The 19704-nt window shown below is 45.0% G+C and overlaps 1 protein-coding gene across 1 annotated transcript in view; it reads left to right on the top strand.

Annotated features, from left to right (window-relative positions):
* The window catches only part of Syne2 (spectrin repeat containing nuclear envelope protein 2), a 268150-nt gene that overhangs the window by 119010 nt on the left and 129436 nt on the right, over positions 1-19704 (top strand). The window contains exons 48-54 of the mRNA XM_032907953.1: positions 1254-1576; positions 3593-3737; positions 5178-5396; positions 11338-11603; positions 13746-13914; positions 15789-15944; positions 19212-19352. Of these exons, the coding sequence (XP_032763844.1) occupies positions 1254-1576; positions 3593-3737; positions 5178-5396; positions 11338-11603; positions 13746-13914; positions 15789-15944; positions 19212-19352 (1419 nt within the window). The remainder of the gene's footprint in view (positions 1-1253; positions 1577-3592; positions 3738-5177; positions 5397-11337; positions 11604-13745; positions 13915-15788; positions 15945-19211; positions 19353-19704) is intronic.

Below are 19704 nucleotides of genomic sequence, written 5' to 3' on the forward strand. Positions count from 1 at the left end.
ACTAATGTTTATTTAGAACTTACTTTGTGCTGGTAGAGGGTGTTTTGGTTAGCCTTGATAAATGGAAATTGAGGGCTAGGGGTGTAGCTCATTGGCAGAGTGCTTGCCTAGCATGGGCCAAGCTCCTGGGTTCAATTCCGAGCACTGAAAAGAAAAGTTAAAATAAGAAAGTTGTATCTCAGAAACATGAAGATCTTCCTATGGTGTTCGTACAGCAGCAACAAAAATCAGGATTCAGATTGACCTTTGTCTAAGTCTACAGCAGGCAGCCTTACATGTAAGGCCCACTGGCCAAATCCTGTCCATGTGCTTGATTTATAAATAAAGTTTTATTGGGGCACAGCCATACCTGTTATTTAGGTAATGTCTGTGTCTGCCTTCTTGCTACAACAGCAGGGTTGGGTAGTTGTGATAGCTTGCTGACTTCTGTTGCTCCCTGTCTCCTTCTGATAGCTGGCAAGTGTCTTAGTGAGGATCCCAATGTACCAGTAGTGGTTAGCTGGTACCCAGTACCCTTCTCTAGCTTGTTATCTTTAATCTACAGAAGGGGGAACCTCATTTCTTTTACTCAGAGTTAGTATAAGATAGGGGGTATAAATGCCATAGACGTATAAGAGACGGTAAATCCTTGTGTGCTATTTAAACGGCTTTGTAAGAAATGCTGAATAATTCTAGCACCTCGTTTGCTTTTAACGGTTTCCAGAAACACTCTGTATAACAGAGTATAGCACTCACCCCACCCAGGAATAATTTGATTAGGGCTGGACGGGAAGAGATCTTTAAGTTCGTTTGCTGTTTCCATGACAAGGCCGAGCTATAGGGACATCCGATGATGTCTGAACTGAGTTGACGGCAGATGTGCTAGTCATTCGCAAAGCAAGAGGTCTGGCTCCTTGGAGGCTGTTTTCATTTGTCTGTAGATAGTAAGGTTGTAGACATTATATGCAGTGCTTCATCCCATTCATAGCCTTGTGCAAGAATCCCAAAATAGGAATTATATACGACAAGATTAGTGAGACGTTACTTTAATTTTAAATTAGATTTTCTCCGAAAATATGACTGTTTTTCCTTTTAGTTACTCATTTTTAAATATTAATGGTAATGCTATAAAAAAAACCTATATAAAACCTATAAGAACAAGCAGTCAGCTCTCCTGAGACTCAGGGAATGAGTGAATGCACCATATTTGAGAATAACAGAAATCCCCCAAATTGGGAAATAACATGACGGTGTTTGATCTCCCAATTCACCAGGGTGTCCTGAACGATGCCTATGAAAGTGCGACCCGCTATGACGAGCTAGTCACCAGGGCAGCAAGGATCATCATGACCCTGGAAGCCACGCTTTCATCGTTCAGAGTAGACCTTCACAATCCCCGAGTATCACTGGAGCAGGCCCGCCTTCAACAGGAGGAGTTGCAATCGGTGGTGGCTGATTTAGAGGGCCTCACTGAGGCACTGGGGGCTATCTCAAGCCCTGAGGCCAAGGAGCAGCTTCATTGCACCTCACAAGCACTAGCAGCTAAGAATTCAGCCGTGAAGGCAGGGCTGCAAGCCCAGGAGGCTGAGGAGGAAAGGTAGGTTGCCTGTACTTTCAAGGAACCGAGCATTGTTTTATATGTCTTTATAATTAATTAATGTGCACATCGGGGGACATCTGAATGTGGGAAAGTTTAAAAAGTCGCCAAAGAAAACCATGCTAAGTGTTTTATTATATTTTAATTTCTTCTTGTTTAGTATTTGATACATATAATAATAGTATATATAAAATGTGTAGATAGTATAAGGGATGAAGACAAGACAAACATCCTTTTACCCAGTGTCCAAAATAAACTTCATTAACTTGAATTTTCTCATGAGCTCCTCCTCCTCCCTTCACTAGGAAATAATCAATTCCCTAAATTTTGCTGTATTTATGTCCTGTTCTGCAATCTTCATTCTGTTCTTCTGTAGCTCCACATTTTTCAAGCTCATCTCTTTGAACATAAGGTTTAGTCACACTCTTGTCCGTAGCGTAGCACACTTCGTTGTTGATGGACGTTTGAGTTTCTAGTTCTTGCATGAAGCAACAGTGCTTCTAGGAACATGTTGAAGAACAGGAGCCTCCCTTGGTTATGTAAGATTGTGGTAGCCCAGATCAAGGGGATGCAACTCCTAGCATTAAATTGCCCACTAATTTCCACTAAAGCCAGTACATATTCTGGTTATCCCCCCTCCTTGCTAACACTTGTCATTAAACAGTAAGGGTGGGCTGGAAATGGCTCAGTGTGTAAGACTGCTTGCTTTGCAAATATTGAGGACCCAAGTTCAAATCCCCAGAACCCATGCAAAAACTTGGGCATGGCCTCTTCATGCACCTGTAATCCCAGCTCTACAGGGGCAGAGCCAAGAGGATTGCTGTGCCTTGCTGGCAGCCAGTCTGCTCCAGGTTCAGTGAAGGACCCTGTCTCAAGAGAGAAGATAGGGAATAACAGAGCAGGTCACTAGATGGTCTCCTTGGCCTTCATGCATGTGCGGAGGCGGGCTCCTCTGTTCACATATGTGTCCATACCTTGTGTATGTACAGAATAAGAGGGTGGCAGTCAGGCGGCTCACAAGCGTATGCACACACACAAAGTGTAGCCTGTTTTTGTTTATTTTGTTTTTGCTGTTGTTTTGAAACTACCATCTTGCCTCAAACTCACTACGTAGACCAGAATAGCCTTAAACTTAAGGCAATCCCCCTGCCTTAGCTTCCTGAGTGTGAGTGGTAAGATTTCAGATGTGAGAGTTTTTAAGGTATCCATTAGTTTGTTTGTTTTTTTATTTTACTAGGGAGTAAACACAAGGTCACACGTATGTTGGGCATGTGCTCTACCCCTGACCTATACTCTAGCTCCCTCAAAACAGAATTTTAAATTATCCTCACTGGGGGATTTAGGCAGTGCCTACTTAGTGTATGTAATTTTATAGTGCTTTAAAAAATACATCACGAATATAAACTATCCCCACTTTATTTTTTTAACTATATAACATTCTCTCTTTTCCTCATTGTAACAAACATTTTATAAAAGTAATCACAATCCATTATACAATTCTGTGATGACTTGTTGCAACTTACTTAACCCTGTTTCTTGCTAGTCTTTTTGCTGTTTTAATTAATGCAATTATGTATAAAAGGCTTTTACTACTCAATGATTTTTATCCTGATTTTGGTAAATTCTTTATATTTGAGATTAACTCTCTAAAACACGCAGCTAAACATAGGAATCCAAGTGAATCCATTTTTAAGATTACATGACTTTCTCCCAGAATTCAGCTTACTTACGGATCATTGGTAGTGCATAAAAAAATCCCCCGCTCTTAATCTCGCTCTTCCTTTCCCTCTGTGTTTACATCTGTCTGTCTGCCTGCCTGCCTGCCTGCCTGTCTTAATGTATCTGTCTGTTTAAAGCCATCCCTATGTACCTTTGGGGATGAGTAGTCAATAAAAGTGTTTAAATGCCTATAATGGCAAAACAAAGAAGCAAACAAACAAAACCCCTTTGTGTGTGTATGTGTAGGGGATGCCTTAATGAGAAATTAACTTAATTATTTTCTAACTGCCTCTTCAGGTGCCTGGAGAATTACAAATGCTATAGAAAAATGAAAGAAGAAATTGGCTCTCAGCTCAGGAAAATGGAGGCAGAACTCGGACAGTCCATATTTCCATTGCCCAGGTCTTACAAAGAAGCTTTAGCACGCCTGGAACAGAGCAAGGTAACACCATCAGTTTGTGGGTATCTATGTAAAGACCCAGGAGGACAAACAGGTGGCATCAGCAGAGGGCACAGCTCAGCTGTAACCCATGGAGGTCTTCAGACACCCGTGAAAGTCTCCCAACCGGAGGCTGAGGTGGGAAGTTGATCTGACCCCTTCATTTGATCAGATCCATGGTCTCCCCAACCCCAGCATCCTGCCCTGTGGACCACCTTTCTAAACCTTCCCTTTCCTGATGTTTTGACAGAACGGTCACCGTATCTGTCCAGTTTTGATAATTTCCTGTACCATTGCTAAGTTATTTATTTATTTGAGTCAGAGTCTCCTGTATCCCAGGGTTCTCCTGACTCTACCCTTCCTCTGCCTCAAGTGCCGAGGTCACAGGCATGAGCCCACATCCCTGGTTTTACGTTAGTTTTGTTTGGTTTATTTTTGTTCACACAGTAGACAAGCCCCGTCCGACTTGGATGCATCCTCAGCTTGGAAAACAACTTTGATTTTTGCTTATTTTCATGTTAGAAACAGGGGTGCTATGTTGTTGTGCTTTGGGTTTCTGTTCTTCTTTTTTCTTTTCTTTTACTTCTTTTAAGATTTATTTATTTTATGTGACCACACTGTCACTGTCCTCAGACACAACCAGAAGAGGGCATCAGATCTCATTACAGATGGTTGTGAGCCACCATGTGGTTGCTGGGAATTGAACTCAGGACCTCTGGAAGAGCAGTCAGTGCTCTTAACTGCTGAGCCATCTCTCCAGCCCCATTTGGGTTTCTTAGCTATTTATTTATTTATTTATTTATTTATTTATTTATTTATTTATTTATTTTTGAGGCAGAGTCATGCCAAGGGGCTGATCTTGAACTTGCAATCTCTCCACCTTTGCCTTCTGAATGTTGGGATTACAAGTGGGAGCCTTCGCTTCCAGCTTGTCATTGTGATTTAGATGAGGCTTTTCATCTGCCAAAAAGACACTGAGCAAAACAAATGAAGAACTCGCATAATATAATAAATATCGCATTGCTGGTTGACAGAGTAAACACTGTGTAAATGACCTCGCAAAATATTTACCTTTGAGAATCTTTCCTAACTCTAAAAAGTTTGCTTTCAGGTTATTTTAAATTCCCCACCCCTCACCATACTCACCCTGCATTCATGCAGAATGTAATACGTAAATTGTTCTCTCCCGGGCCCTAAGTGACTTTCAAAGGAGGTGAATCTGGCCATAGTTGAAGAATATTAAAATCATTAACTGGCCAGCATGGCGTCTCACCTTTAATATCAGTGCTCAGGAAGCAGAGGCAGAAAGATCTCTGAGTTCAAGATCAGCCAGGGCTACCTCTTGAGATAAAACATTTAAAAAAAATAAAAATCTTAACTGTGCCACACTTCAGAATGAAGAGAGTGTAGACCTTAGCCGTTCATATTCCTTTCTCTCACAAGGCGCTAACATCAAATCTCCTGTCAACCAAAGAGGACCTGGTGAAACTCCGTCAGGCCCTCCGACGCCTGAGACGCAGGTGCACAGAAAATGACGCCACGTGTATGCTTGGCGTGGCCTCTGCTCTGTGGGAGACGTGGCTGGGTTTGCTGGAGGCCGCCAGAGAGTGGCAACAGTGGAGTGGAGAGCTGAAGAGAGAGTGGAAGCTCATCAGTGAGGAGGTGAGTCCTTTACTCCCACCCGGCACACCCTGCTGTGAGGCTGGCTTCTCATCACTGTGTTCTCATCCTGTCATTTGTACATCAGAGAGACACCACCTGTGAACGTCTGTCCAGGTCAGGCCTTCAAAAAGCCCCTGAGAAATTCTAAAGCCTCTTTCATAATAGTGATGCTTTTTTTAGGTATCCTGCAATTCTCCCTGGAATCCATGCCCTCCCTCCATCTTTACATGGTTCTGGGGATCGAACCCAGGTCTCCAAGCTTGCACAGCAAGCACCTTTAACCGCTAAACCAGCTTGTCCGCCCTCAGACCATTCTTACTAAAGAGGTAGTCGGCTTCTTGCTGGTGAAGCTTTAAAATCCTCATTGCGAAGGTTAATCCTTAAAAATAACTGCCTTTGCGTTCATGACAGCAAAGGTTAGCCCGGAGTAATGGGCACGATAACTGACTAATTGGAAATCAGCTCCAATTGTTAAGTGTGGAAATGAGTTATGGTGGGCCTAAAAAGATGAAATTCTATGCTTTCTGAAAAGTGTCTCAAAGAAGACCTCTCTGACTCTGTCAGTCCCGACGATAGATTAGGCATGGTTAGGACTTATATATGAGCAATCGCAGGAGACCATAGTATTTGTTAATCTTTCCATCGTGCCATGGATTCATGAGGTACAAATCAGAACAGAGGTTGAAAGTTCTCTTTCCTTCATTTCAAAGTTTCTGGTGAATTTTCTGAGGATAGAAACATAATGAATCTAAACTTAATTGGTAGGAGATCACCCACGGTCAGCACTGCCCCACTGACCTGCTTAGATCTTAATACTCTTGAAATCAGTGTCACTTCAGCAGCAATGGTGGGCCTTAATCAGTGAGCAGTCTCTTGGATGTTCAAACTCTAAGGAACTGTCAACCATCCCGGCTCTAGCGAGAGTCCCTGCCTGTCCTCGATGACAGCAATCACCGGGCCCCTACCCTGTGGCCGAGAAATGTTCAGACATGTGCTTCTGGGTCCTTGCCTTGGCCTTAGGAAGTCACTACCTTCGCCATTTGATACTTAGGGAAACTGAGGCTCTGATTAATATTTCTTCTTACTTAAATAGTGGCCCAAGAGCCCTCACCGTAGACTGACTGTGTGGCAAGCCCCGGTGGGTTTCTGAATCCATACTAAAGGCTCGTCCTTACAGTTATAACCTGGCAACCCAGCTATGCCTTGTACCCAGTGGGCGCTCAGTAGGTATTGTTGAGGGAAAACACTTCTTCAGATCCAAACCTTGGCTGGTTCTGAGCTTTTACTGTTTTACCACACTGCTGTTTCATAGCCATTTGAAGTCATATATTAGTTTCAGTCTTACTCATTTAATTCTTTCTAATTACTCAAACAAACATTAGACCAGAATGTAGTAAAAAATAATGTTTTTAGACAAAGCTTCCTGAAGCCCAGGCTCACCACAAAGTAACTGCCCCCCAAGACGGCCCTGCACATCTTAATCTTTCTGCCTCTCCCTCCCAAGCCCTGGGGTTACAGACGTGTGATACCTTATCTGGTTTGGGCAATGGCGGAGCCAGGGCTTTGTGCATGGGGCAAGCATTCCTACCAACCGAGCTCTGTTCCCAGCCTAGCAACTGTATAACTTCGAAGGCCAGCACACATAAAAACATGCAATCACAGGAATACAGTTGTTGAAGTGAGCACTCCCAGTGTGCCTGCCTTAGCTCTTGCAGCCATGGAAAGGGTGATCTTTCGCCAGGCTGCGAAGCCATCAACGTGGGTGCAGCTGTGCTCTTGGCTAGAAGACATCGCTGTTGTTGCCTGTGGCGTGTTGGAATCCCCTCCCGGAAGGAAAAGTTCCGACCGTTGACATTCCTGCCTGCAAGGAGCAAGTGGAGAAAGGGTCATTTAACCCATGCTAGAGTTTCCAGGCACTCTCTGTGTTATTCTGCCCTGACTGCCTGTGTCCTCAGGGTCTAGGGGAGGAGCTAGAGTGTGTAGGCTGGGAAGACTAGGGGAAGGGGCTCTATCTGTGCGGTGATCCTGAAGCCATCCTCCAGGCAGGGTGAAAACTTCAGCACAAGGTCAGCCAGGGTCCTGTCAGTAATCTTCCATGCTCTGTAAGTAAGCTCAGTAAACTCAGGGTCCCCAGACTTCAGGAGGAAGGGGTTTTCCTTAGAACGTGGTGGGGACGGGGAGAAGGGTGTACATGTTTTAGCAACAATACATAAAGTCAGTGGAACTCAATGATATTCAGTCACTTGCCCGAGTTCACAGGTGACAAGAGAGGATGGAAACTTACACGTTGTGTTCAATCACTGAGCTTCTAGGTTAACAGCTATCTGTGTCTGTCAGTGGATACATGATCGTGTGGGTTGTGGGTACCAGTATGGATGTGTGTATGTGTGTTGCTAGAGAATGAACCAAGAGCTTTGTGCATGCCAGGAAAGCTTTCTGCCCCTGACCTGCATCCCTGACCTGTTGTATGATCTTAATGGAACCCTTATTCATTCACTGAAAATGGTACCTTTCCTGCATTTACCTAAGACCTAGCCATGCAAGATTCTGCTAGCTGGCACTGCCGGCCCCTTTGTGTCACTGTGATAAAATACTTTGACAAAAGCAACTGAAGGGAGGAAAGGTTGATCTGGGCTCAGGGTGCACGAGCACAGTCTGTCATAGCTCCTGCTGGCAGGAGCTTGAGGCAGGTGATGTCATAGTGTTAGTCAGGAAGAAGACAGTGATTTGACTTTTCCCCCTTCAACACAACACCTTACTTTTTAAAGCTACTTGTCATTATTATTGATGCCCTAGTTAGCTCCAGCTGCCCACTTCTCTCAGCCTCCTCATCTGAGGAAGCCTCAACGGAGGAAGTTCTCAGATCAGACTGGGCTGTGGTGCTGTCTGTAGGGATTGCTGTGATTGGCAATTGAAGAGGTGGGCCTAGCCCAGCCTGCTGAGGCCCCTGGCTGTGTCAGAGAACCAGCTGAACCAGTGAGGAGCGTGAGCTTGGGAGCGAGCCCGAGAGCACAGGAGAAGCAGCTCAGTTCCCTGCCCTGACTTCCTTCAGTGATGGACTGTGGTCATAGATGGGAAGACAAAACAAACCCTTTCCTTCCCCAGGCTGGTTTTGGTCAGAGTGTTTTTATCACGGCCTTGAAGAGGAAGCTAGAACTGACTTTTAGAATAATGGTTTTATGCCTTGGGGGGTCTTGACACAATGGGACATCAAGTGCTGGAGCAAAGTGATTTCTTTAGAGATAACGGGGGATGGGAAGCTGGCATCGTCTCATACTGTTGGGCCCCACCATCGCTTCCTCATTCATTCCTGATTCTTCAGGTTCCAAGACTTCACTCTTCTTTACTGTGTGTGCGTGTGTGTATGTGTGTGTGTTTGAATGTGTGAGTGGTATGTGTGCATGTGCATGAGTGTGTGTGCATGTGTGAGTATGTGTGAGTGTGAGTGTGTGCATGTATGAGTGTGTGAGTGTGTGTGTGTGCATGAGTGTGTATGTGAGTGTGCGTGCATGTGTATGTGTGTGTGTGCATGTGTGTGTGTGTGTGTGTGTGTGTGAGTATGTGTGCATGTGTGTGTGCATGTGCGTGAGTGTGTGTGTGAGAGTGTGTGTATGTGCATGTGTGTGAGTGTGTGTGCATGTGTGAGTGTGTGTGTGTGTGCATGTGTGAGTGTGTGTGTGTGTGTGTTACCATGGTTCTTCACCTGTACGATGAACCTTACATTTTATTAGGATTTTATGTCCCAGGAAAGTCACCAGATGATACAGAGACTTTTTCAAGGGCAGTACCTATTATTCTGACTGTTTTCCTGGCTCAGAGACTTTATCAATTCAGCATGAAGCTTGCTGAGTTTTGGTTAATACTGTCACATGACTACCAACAAAATAAAAATGTAGCACATTTCCATTGTCACTGAACATTCCCTCATGCCCGTGGTGTTTGTTTTTATACCCGAGCAGGATGCTGTTGGGTGGCTGGATGACAGTTGCCCATTCACACGTTGAGCATTTGTGTGCTGGCTGGCTGGGCTTTGTGTCTCAGTCCCAGCCTTTCAGCAACTTTGCCCTGAGAGTGGGCTCGCCAGGTGGGAGGAAGCAGACAGAAATGGCCACAGAGGCTGACTGTTTCATATTCTTTGTGGTCATCCATTTGTTCATTTGTGACCATCACACCAAGTGACACCCGACTGCATTCTGGGTTACACATGAGACTCTTTCAACCCCAATAATTTTAGAAACCTTAGCTCTACCATTAGTCTCCTGTCAGCGTTTTTTTTAAAGATTTATTATTTATTTATTTATTTCATATATGTAAGTTCACTCTCGCTGTCTTCAGATGCACCAGAAGAGGGCATTGAATCCCCATTACAGATGGTTGTGAGCGGCCGTGTGGTTGCTGGGATTTGAACTCAGGACCTCTGGAAGAGCAGTCAGTGCTCTTAACTGCTGAGCCATCTCTCCAGCCCTCCTGTTGGCATTTTTGTTCCTTTATTAGCCTGTTGCTTCTAAGCGGGGAGGTGTGAAATGGCCTATCCCATTCTCTAGTCCAGGTGTAGCTGCCTGCCCGGGAACCAGGATTTCCGGTCATGCCATGGTTTGAGACAGTGGGAAGCACATACTCTCTAGATAGATTTCTTAGGGTGGGAACGGTCTCCCTCTGCACCGTGTATATCATAGCAACCCGGGACCCCACTTTTCATAGACCCTAAGACAGGAGGGCAGGCACCACATCCTGTTCCTCATGCTTTGGCTCATTTCCCCCCAGACAACATTAGAAGCATTGTTGATAGTGGGTTTGAATGGTAGTCGTAAGCGACATATATTATCTCCACCATGCAAGAAGCCCCAGCCCGTGACATCTCTCTTTGTCGCCATTAAAAGATTGACTCACGGGGGGGTTGGGGATTTAGCTCAGTGGTAGAGCGCTTGCCTAGCAAGTGCAAGGCCCTGGGTTCGGTCCCCAGCTCCGAAAAAAAGAAAAAAAAGAAAAAAAAAAAAAAGATTGACTCACTTGACCTTCACACTGGGAAAGAAGTATGCCTTAGGCTCTGGGGACTCTGGGAGCTTACGGTAATTGACGTTAGGGCTCTGGCGTCTTCATGGGTTTATTTCTCACCCTCTGGTACATCCAGGGCCTTGCTCACCATGTCAGTCAGCAAGGTAACGTAAGTGCCGTTGTCTGGTGTGGTATTTTGCAGTGGCAAGATGAGCCGCTGTTTGAACATAGAGTTAGGGCAGAATGATAAAATGAGTCTTGTGGCTAACGGGGATGAACGCAAGGCTTGGGAGTGGGAGCAAAGAGCTTCCTTATTCAGGGGCCTTTGAGGCTGTTTGCCAAGTCTTTGTTCTGAGTCCAGGCTGGTAGAATTCCTAGTTTCTGGGTAGGCGTTGTAATAAGTTACGTATTTCTACGTTTTTCACACACCAGTGGTTGATCAGCGCAGCTGGTTCCGTGATCCGAGTGGCTCTCCCTTGGGAAGGCGTCAGGTTCACAGCGAATTGCCAGACCTAGTTTTACAGCATGATGTAGACATTCAAAGTGAAGTCAAAGAGACTTGTAGGAAATTTTCCACATCCAGCAGTAACCCAGCCTTTCATGGCGGGGCCATTCCAACCGCCTCCTGTAGACCTCGTGGGAATACCGTTCAAACCAACTGAAGCCTCAAGGGGAATAAATCACTCTAGTCAAGAGCTTTCCCCCAGCCTGTCCACAATAGCAGTTCCTCATCTGAGTCAGGCAGCTACATGGGCAGTGGCTGGGAGCTACAGGATTCTTGATCGTAGAGGACTAATGTTCCCAGCTATGCTGAGCGAATAATGACTTTGAACCAGGATAGGCATTAGGAACGCTTTGAAGAGAGGATGTACAAAAACCGTGCCCACCGGGTAGATTTCAGATCTCAAAATCTTCATGCGGTCTCTGTTCTCGTTCATTCAATTAGATTGAACGAGAAGCAATAATTCTAGAGGATCTTCAGGAGGACCTTCCAGAAATTTCCAAAGCAAAGGATGCAGCGCCCACAGAGGAGCTCTGCCAGCTGTTGGACTCTCTTCGCCAGCACGGGGAGGGCGTGGAGAAGCAGCAGCTGCTGCTGGTCCTGCTTCTACAGCGTGTGAGGAATATCCAGAACATTCCCAAAGGCAGCGAGGCTGAGGAGACCATCCCGGCACTTGAGGAGATCAGGTCTATGCAAGAACGGTGCAACAGGTGAGATTTGTAAAGAGATGGATTATTAAGGAAACGACCTCGAAGGCTTCTGTTCAAAGTTAAAAAGTATTTTTTAAAAAAAAAAATAAAAGTAGACAATAGTAAATGCTACAACAGAATCCACACCCACACGAGTGCAAACAAGGGGGCAGAAGAAGTGAATGATTGTAATGGAAATACACACGTCCTCCATTACTGTAGGAAGAGCTTGCACACCCTTAACCTCAAATGTGTGTGGTTTTGCACTTTAGTGATACCTATTGACTGTAGGAAATTTCGATTGTGGGGAATTATAAAGACCAACATGAAAGTCTAATCTCACCGTGCAGCAGAAAACACACTCACCTTTCCCCTTGCTTTTTCACTGTGACTGTTGACATTCCAGTGCCTGACACAGTATTGTATTCTGCTGAGTCGCTGGTCAGCAGATTGTTTTTGTCTCCCATGCCATTGAATGTCAAGTTAAAAGCATAGCTGTATAACGTATACGTGACGTTGATATGCCGTAACATGTTTAAGCAAACCCCTTTACAGTTCCTTTAAAGCTCCGGCTAATTCCGTTGTGTCTACTGTAAAAGCCACAGCAGTGGACATGCAGTGGCACAAGGGAAGGAGCAGTTTCCTCTTCACCCTTGGGCACTCAGCAGCTCCATCCAATGGTGAGGGTCCCCCCCCCCCAGCTCTCACCCGCCCCCACCCCCACCCCGCACGCACTGAGCGTTTCTCAGCTGCGTCCACTCTGCAGTTCTGATGTAGCCACCTGCCGGAATTCTAAACTTTGAGCATTTGGTTTCACAAAGCTTCCCTGCTTCTGGTGCCAACCACAAGTTGTGGGACGTCACCCGTGCTCCTGACTGTCTGGTTACTGGAACTTCTTCCAGAACCTTCCTTAGTAGCTCCCACGACTCAGGGAAACACTTAGGTTTGCTGTTTCATCAATGGAAGATATATAAGGGGACAAAGGAAGAACAGTGTGGAAAGATGTGTGGGTCCAGGGCTGTGAGAATGGGGCAGCTTCCCTGGACACAGGCCCTGTGGGTACTTCTCCTGTTGAGCAGTCCAGGCTCGGAACTTAGCTGTTTCCATGCTTCTGGGGGTTACGTGGACCAATTTAAGCAAACATGGTCAACTCAGCCTTCAGTCGCCTCCCTGCTCTAGGGATCAGGGGAGGGTGAAGCAGATAGTCCCAGCCCCCCAGTCACATGGACAACTCTTACACACACACACACACACACACACACACACACACACACACACACACACACACGGGAGGCTATTCAGGAGTCCGCTAAGAGACTTGCTCTCAGTGCAAGAGCGCTCTCTCAGGAGTAAGGCCTTAGGTCACGTGTGAGAACAGACTTTGGGCCAGGTGTGGTGACACACACCTATAACCCCAGCATTTATGGGGTTGAAAGAACAGGATCGCAGTAAGTTCAAGGCTAGTCGGGGGCTACATAGTGAAGCCCCATTTCAAAAAGAGAAAAGCAAACAAGTGATCTGATTGTATTCCTTTCTGTACAGAAATCAAGAAGAGTAGAACTGGAGAGCAGAGACCGAGTCTAGCTTTCTATTGTGTTACCACAGGACAGATACCAAATAGTTCTTGGTAAAGACACCACCACCACCACACACACAGTTGCCCCTTCCGGAAATGGGTCAGCTGAAGAGAAATGAGCTGGTGGGCGTGGTCTGTCCTAAAGCGCCCACCCCTGGCTGATGACACTTGTCCCTTCATCTGGATGTGGGATCATGTGGGACAGATGGAAGCCAGAGATGTAGTTGGAATATGCAGAGAGGAACTGGGGGATGAGAGTTTTGGGGACACTGTTGATTGTATTTGATGTATGTTTGACAATAAATCAGTAAAAACTGGTACTTTTTTGGGCTGGAGAGATGGCTCAGCGGTTAAGAGCTCTGACTGCTCTTCCAGAGGTCCTGAGTTCAATTCCCAGCAACCACATGGTGGCTCACAACCATCTGTAATGGGATCCGATGCCCTCTTCTGGTGTGTCTGAGTACAGTGTACTCATATACATGAAATAAATAAATTAATTTTAAAAAAACCAAACTGGTACTTTTCTGCTAGGGAGGAAAATGTTCTTTTGTGAATTCTTTATGAATTCTATTTTGATGTAATTCCAGGCTTCTTCAGACAACTCAAAAGAATAAGGAAGCAATCCAGACCGAAATCCAGGCACGGCATACTTTGATAAAGGAAATAAGAGATGTGAAACATTTATTTGAACAGATCTCAACTTCTTTCCCAAACTTGCCATTAGAAGACCATCCAGAAAGAGCAGAGCAGTTTGAGGTAAGCCAGAGGGAAGAGTTGGCGTAAGTCGCTGAGTCTGGTCCACGGTCTTCCTTTGAGTCCTGTGGAAGAGATAGCTCATTAGCCAGAGTTGGAGGGGCGGTCCAGGGAGACGGGAGGTCGGTGCACAGGGGGCACACTGTGTGCAGAGTTGTGAGGGGGGTGGGCATGGTTAGAAAATGGAGGGGAATTGAAGCTATGCTGGGAGAGAGGTCACTCTGAACTTCACAGCCCTATTATTGCTAACCATGCTTCAAGTGTGTTTGGTGGTCAGAGGCCTCGGCCCACAGATGAGGACTACGCTTCTTTCGTATGGGCATGAATCTCAGCTCTGAGAGGCGCCACGCGTACATGGAAGGTCATTTTGAGAGCTCATTTCTTCAGAGTCATCTTTCATCCTATTCGTAGTACAAAAACGACATTGGGGACTTAAAAAAAAACTTTAAATTTAATTTTTAAAGTTTACTTATTTTAATATTCCATGTATGTGTTTTGCCTACATATATGCATGTATGAGCACCACATGTGTGCCTGGTGCCCATGGCTGCTGGAAGAGAGGGTTGGATGCCCAGGAAATGGAGTGGAGGAATGGATGGTTGAGCCTCCGTGTGGGTACGAGGAACCAAAGTCAGCTTCTCTGTAGGAGGAGCAAGAGCTCTTTACCACGGATCCATCTCTTGGTCCATGTCTTTTCATTTTTATGGCTGTGTGTGTGCTTGCTTGTTGGAGCTCCTGGAACCAGAGTTACATTTGGTTGTGAGCTGCCAGGTGAGTGCTGGAAACTGAGCCTATGTCCTCTAAGAGCAGCCAGTACTCTGAACCACCCAACAGTCCTTCCGGCCTTAACTATGGGGATTGTATGCAAAATCTAATCTTGTTAACCACACAGCCCTTGGTTATAGTGTTGCAAAGGGAAGCCTACTGTAGCTCCCAAAAGTTTTCTCTGTGGGGAAGCCATTGTGTCAGTCAGGAGCTGTGGACTGACACCTCTCATCCGCCTGGTGGGGAAAACCGGATGCCGCATCGCCTGTGACTGCACCACATTGCCCTGACTTTCCCTCTCTAGGTGTCCGTCAGCTGAGGACGGAAACCAGGAGCAGGGTGTAATGGCACAGAGTCGAAACTGGGAACTGTTCCTCGGGACTGCTCAGCAGTCACTAGAGAGCTAAATGACACAAAAGCCCAGAAAAGTCAATAAGTAGGTTTTCCACTCAGCCTTTGGGAAGCTTTCCCAAACAGATGAGTTTCTCCTTTATAACTGCTGCAGGAGAACGCAGATCAGATTCTGTTTCTAGGCCACAGCCAATGGACCATTTGTTCAGAGCGCTTTTTATCTCCTGAAACCTACATTCTTTACCAGGAACTGTAACCCTCCCTTTTGAAAGGAGTAGGGCTCTGCCTGGCTGTCTAATTACATGAAACAGACACTTTTGCTTCAAGCAGGGGGCTCTCGGTGGCCTTGACTCATTATGATGATAATGTAGGAAGAAGTAGAAATAGCAACAAGTTAATAACAACACGGAAAAACCTTTGAAACTTCTGGCCGCTTGTTACGTTTTAGCTGATTGGAGGCTACTGAGATCCAGTCTATCTACAGGCAGTGGAGAAGCAGAGGCTGTTCTGATGTCTTTCTAGCACAAGGGTCTGACACCACGAAGAGCTATCAAGTTCGATCCTTACAAATTAGAAAGCATCGTCTGACTAAACCCCCCTATCTCTAGGGCTTAATCTGCTTGTATCAATAGGGAGGTTTTGTCATGTAAAGCTGGCTTGTTTAAATTGAGAGGACCCCCGGAAACCTACTTTCACTTTTCTTTACGGCTAAACTTTCCCCCCAGGTTCTGTAAGTATTGAGACTCTGTTGATGGTTTTAGGAGCTACAGAGCGTTCTTCAGAAAGGCAAGCTGACTTTTGAGAGCATTATGGAAAAACTGCGCATCAAGTATTCCGAGATGTACAGCATAGTCCCTGCGGAGGTCGAATCCCAGGCGGAAGAGTGCAGGAGAGCCCTAGAAGATGCCGACGAGAAGGTAGTGAGGATGCGTGTGCGCCGTGCGTGCGTGCGTGTGTACATGCTGTTGTTATCAGGATGGGTGAATGGAAATAAGAAAATATCCTTTGACTGTCACTTTTTAATTTTCCTACTTTCAGCTCTGCCTGGTTTTATGCAGCTCATGTATTGAGTAGTGAGATAAACGTGCTAGAAATAAATTCCGTAGGTACTGTAGTTTCAGACCATCTGTCTTTTTCTTTTCATCACTTGTCTTAGTTTTTCCCCCTTTACATTTTAATAGTTCATGTTATCTTTAACTTGGCTTGCTATTATTATATTATTATTGCTATTATTATTATATTATTGTTATTATTATTATGTTTTTACATTATTCTAAAGATCTTTAAGAACTGGGGACTTGTATAATATTTTGCCTTAAAAATATTCCCCCTAGGGTAGGGGTGGGGGTGAAGAAAGAAAATATTCCCTCAAACAGTGAAAGAACAACCAAGGGCAGTAGGAATATAGATTTCATTCCTCACTTGATAGCATTTCAGCATGTAATGTCTTTTTAATGGTGATGTGGATGGAGTTCTCACAAAGCATCCTGGGAAAACCTAGCATGCAGGTCTGAAGGGAAGGTGTGCACTGTTCCATTGTGCTGGAAACAGGGACGCTCAGCAAAACAGTTTCATTAGCCATTTCAGACGAACATGAGAAACTGTTTGGTCCCCTGTCCATAGGAGGGTTTTATGTTTTGTCTTTAAAGCTTAGAATTCCCATACTTTGATAAGTAAAACAAACCGCCACTAGAAACATACACTAGAAACATCACAGAGAAAAACAGGGCTCTCTGCTCATAGGAAGTAGCTACTGGGGTTTGCCTAGATGGTAGACAGGTGGGGATTACCTTTGTTTTTAAAGCAGCCTGAGAACAAAGTCGGTTATACTGTACACAACCAACCATATGGATATATAGAGCTATATAGATTTTCTTACAAAAAGGATTTGCATACAGGAATCAGATTTCAAACTTAGACACTAGTGTTGACTCCGATGGCTCACGCCTGTTATGTCAACACCCCAGAGGCTAAGGCAGGAGATTGCCGTGTATTGGAGGCCTGCTTGGGTTTCAGAGTGAGACAAACAAAGGAAAAACAAACCCCTCAGATGCTAGCATGTGTCATTAACTAATCCCATGGTGGAATGTTCTCAGAACATGTGATTTGTATATAAGCACACAATCTCCTCATGTATTAGAACAGATATTTTGATTTAACATATTTACTGGCTGGTTTTGTGCGTCAACTTGACACAAGCTGGTGTTATCGCAGAGATAGGAATGTTCCTTGAGGAAATGCCTCCATGAGATCCAGCTGTAAGAAATTTTCTCAACTAGTGATCAAGGGGAGAGGGACCTCCATTGTGGGTGGTGTCATCCCCAGGGCTGGTGGTCCTGGGTTCTATAAGAGAGCAAGCTGAGCAAGCCAGGGGAAGCAAGTCAGTAAGTAACATCCCTCCATGGCCTCTGCATCAGCTCCTGCTTCCTGACCTGCTTGAGTTCCAGTTCTGACTTCTTTTGGTGATGAGCAGCAATGTGGAAGTGTAAGCTGAATAAACCCTTTCCTCCCCAACTTGCTTCTTGGTCATGATGTTTGTGCAGGGATAGAAACCTTGACTAAGACAACATGCCAACCTCTTGGAACTTTGCTTAAGGATTGCCATTATTTCTTCTTTTGACACTACCAAATATTTTGGGAGGAACTCGGTGTTATTTTTATGACTTTATGTGGAAAGCCTTACAAAGCAAGTTGATAATTAAAAAAAGTTTTTCATGTTTAAGGGTGAAGTTTTCCATTGTGAACTTGTATGTTTGTGACAAATGGAACGGACTTTTACTGGGTCATGAGTCTTAAGGAAGTCCATGGGTCCAGACCACAGCCACATATGGTATCATGTCTGTAATCAGACGGCTGCTTACCCCTGCATCATAGTCTTGCCTAGTGTATCTAAATGGTGGTATGAATTTCAATCAAGAGAGTCACTGCCCATATCAGGTAACCTCATTGTCTGCTACTGTGTCATATAGGCAAAAATTAATTAACTTAAAAAATGTATACAGGATTAAATCGAGAGTTTAGAGGCCAGAGAGATGGCTCAGTGGTTAGGAACACTTGCTGTTGCAGAAAACCCTGGTCCATTCCCTAGGACCTACATGGTGGCTCACAACCATCTCTCTCTCCAGTTCCAAGGGATCTAATGCCTTCCTCTGGCCTCCTCAGGCACCAGGCACACCCACATGGTACGCAGACATACATGACGCAAAATACTCTTATACATAAAATAAGGCTAAAATATTACATTGGTATTTAAAATGATGATCTTTATTATAGTATATGGTCTATGAATAAAAATATAATATGAAGGAATCACCAGCTCACTGTATGACAAGAGCTTGCCACTAGGACCCGGAGGCTTCTCGGGTTAAGTTCTACCAACACTTTGGTGTGTGGGCTTGGCACTGAGTTAGCCATCAGCCCGGGTTTCACCTTCTACCAATACATCCTTATCTGCACTGGGGTAGTTTTTGCCTCAACCTGTGTGGATAGTGTTATGTGGATATCTTATGGCTGCTTATCAACAGGAGCTTAAAAAATAAGAAAACACACTGGCCAGGCCTTTGGAAAAACAATATATTCAATACTCTTAATCTTTCCTAGCACAAGTTATTTTCTTAAGAAAATCATTTAAATTTAAAAAAAAAATTGTTGTGCTCAGTTGCTAGAGTTCTGGCTGCTAGGAAAACACACTAGAAACAGCAGAGACAAAATCAGGCCTCTCCATCCTTAAATAGTCTGAGGAGGTTTTTCCTAGCTGAACAGGAAAATGGGGATTACATTTGTTTTACATTGGCCTAAAACTAAAGTTGATCGTGTTCGACAGAGCCGTGGAGAAGACTTTCTTACGAAGGTCAGCATGTGTCAGGAAGCCTTTTCTCTTAGAAGTTCTTTCCTGTTGATCACCTGATGCTTCAGAGAGCCCCTCAGCAGTGCTTCTGAGTGTAACATAAACTTTACTTATTTGAATAATCTTCTTAGATTATATTGAAAAGGCCGGGACAACACAGCCACCAACACAGACAGGCTAGTCTGCTCATTGAGCCTGTTACTAAACATATTAACAATATGCTTTAGAGCCCTCTCCCATGGCATTTTAAAATATTTTCAAGTCAAAAAAGTGAGTACTGTTCAGAGTGGAGAGCGGAAACTGTACAAGCCAACCGTGACTTTCTCCCTTGTCATAGGTGAACAGTGAGGTCTCTAAGAGCTCACCGTCGAGTGTCATGAGGGGGAAAATACAGAGGATTAACAACGGGCTTCACTGCATTGAAAAAATGCTGCAACAGAAAAGCAGAAACATTGAGGAAGCTCACGAAATCCAAAAGGTACTGTACCCCTTAAACTAGCTTCAGCACGTGGTATTCTGTCTTACCCCGTCCCCCCAACCCTGGACATGAATCGCTCAGTCAGCCCAAGATGAGTTTTTTGGATAGATCTGAAGCTCTAAGGCCCGGAACTGGGGCTGAGGATGTAGTTCAGTTGGTAGAGTACTAGTCTTGCACACACAAAGCCCTGTGTGAGCCCCAGCACGGCATGAAACAGGGCATGGTGGCACATGTCTGTAGTCAGGGGACTCAGAAAGTGGAGACAGGTATCAGGGTCATCCCTGGCTACACAGGGAGTTTGTGGCCAGCACGGACTGAGGTCCTATCTCAGATGGGTGGGTGGGTGGATGAT

This window comes from Rattus rattus, chromosome 7 (genome assembly GCF_011064425.1).
Source record: "Rattus rattus isolate New Zealand chromosome 7, Rrattus_CSIRO_v1, whole genome shotgun sequence".
NCBI lineage: Eukaryota > Metazoa > Chordata > Mammalia > Rodentia > Muridae > Rattus > Rattus rattus.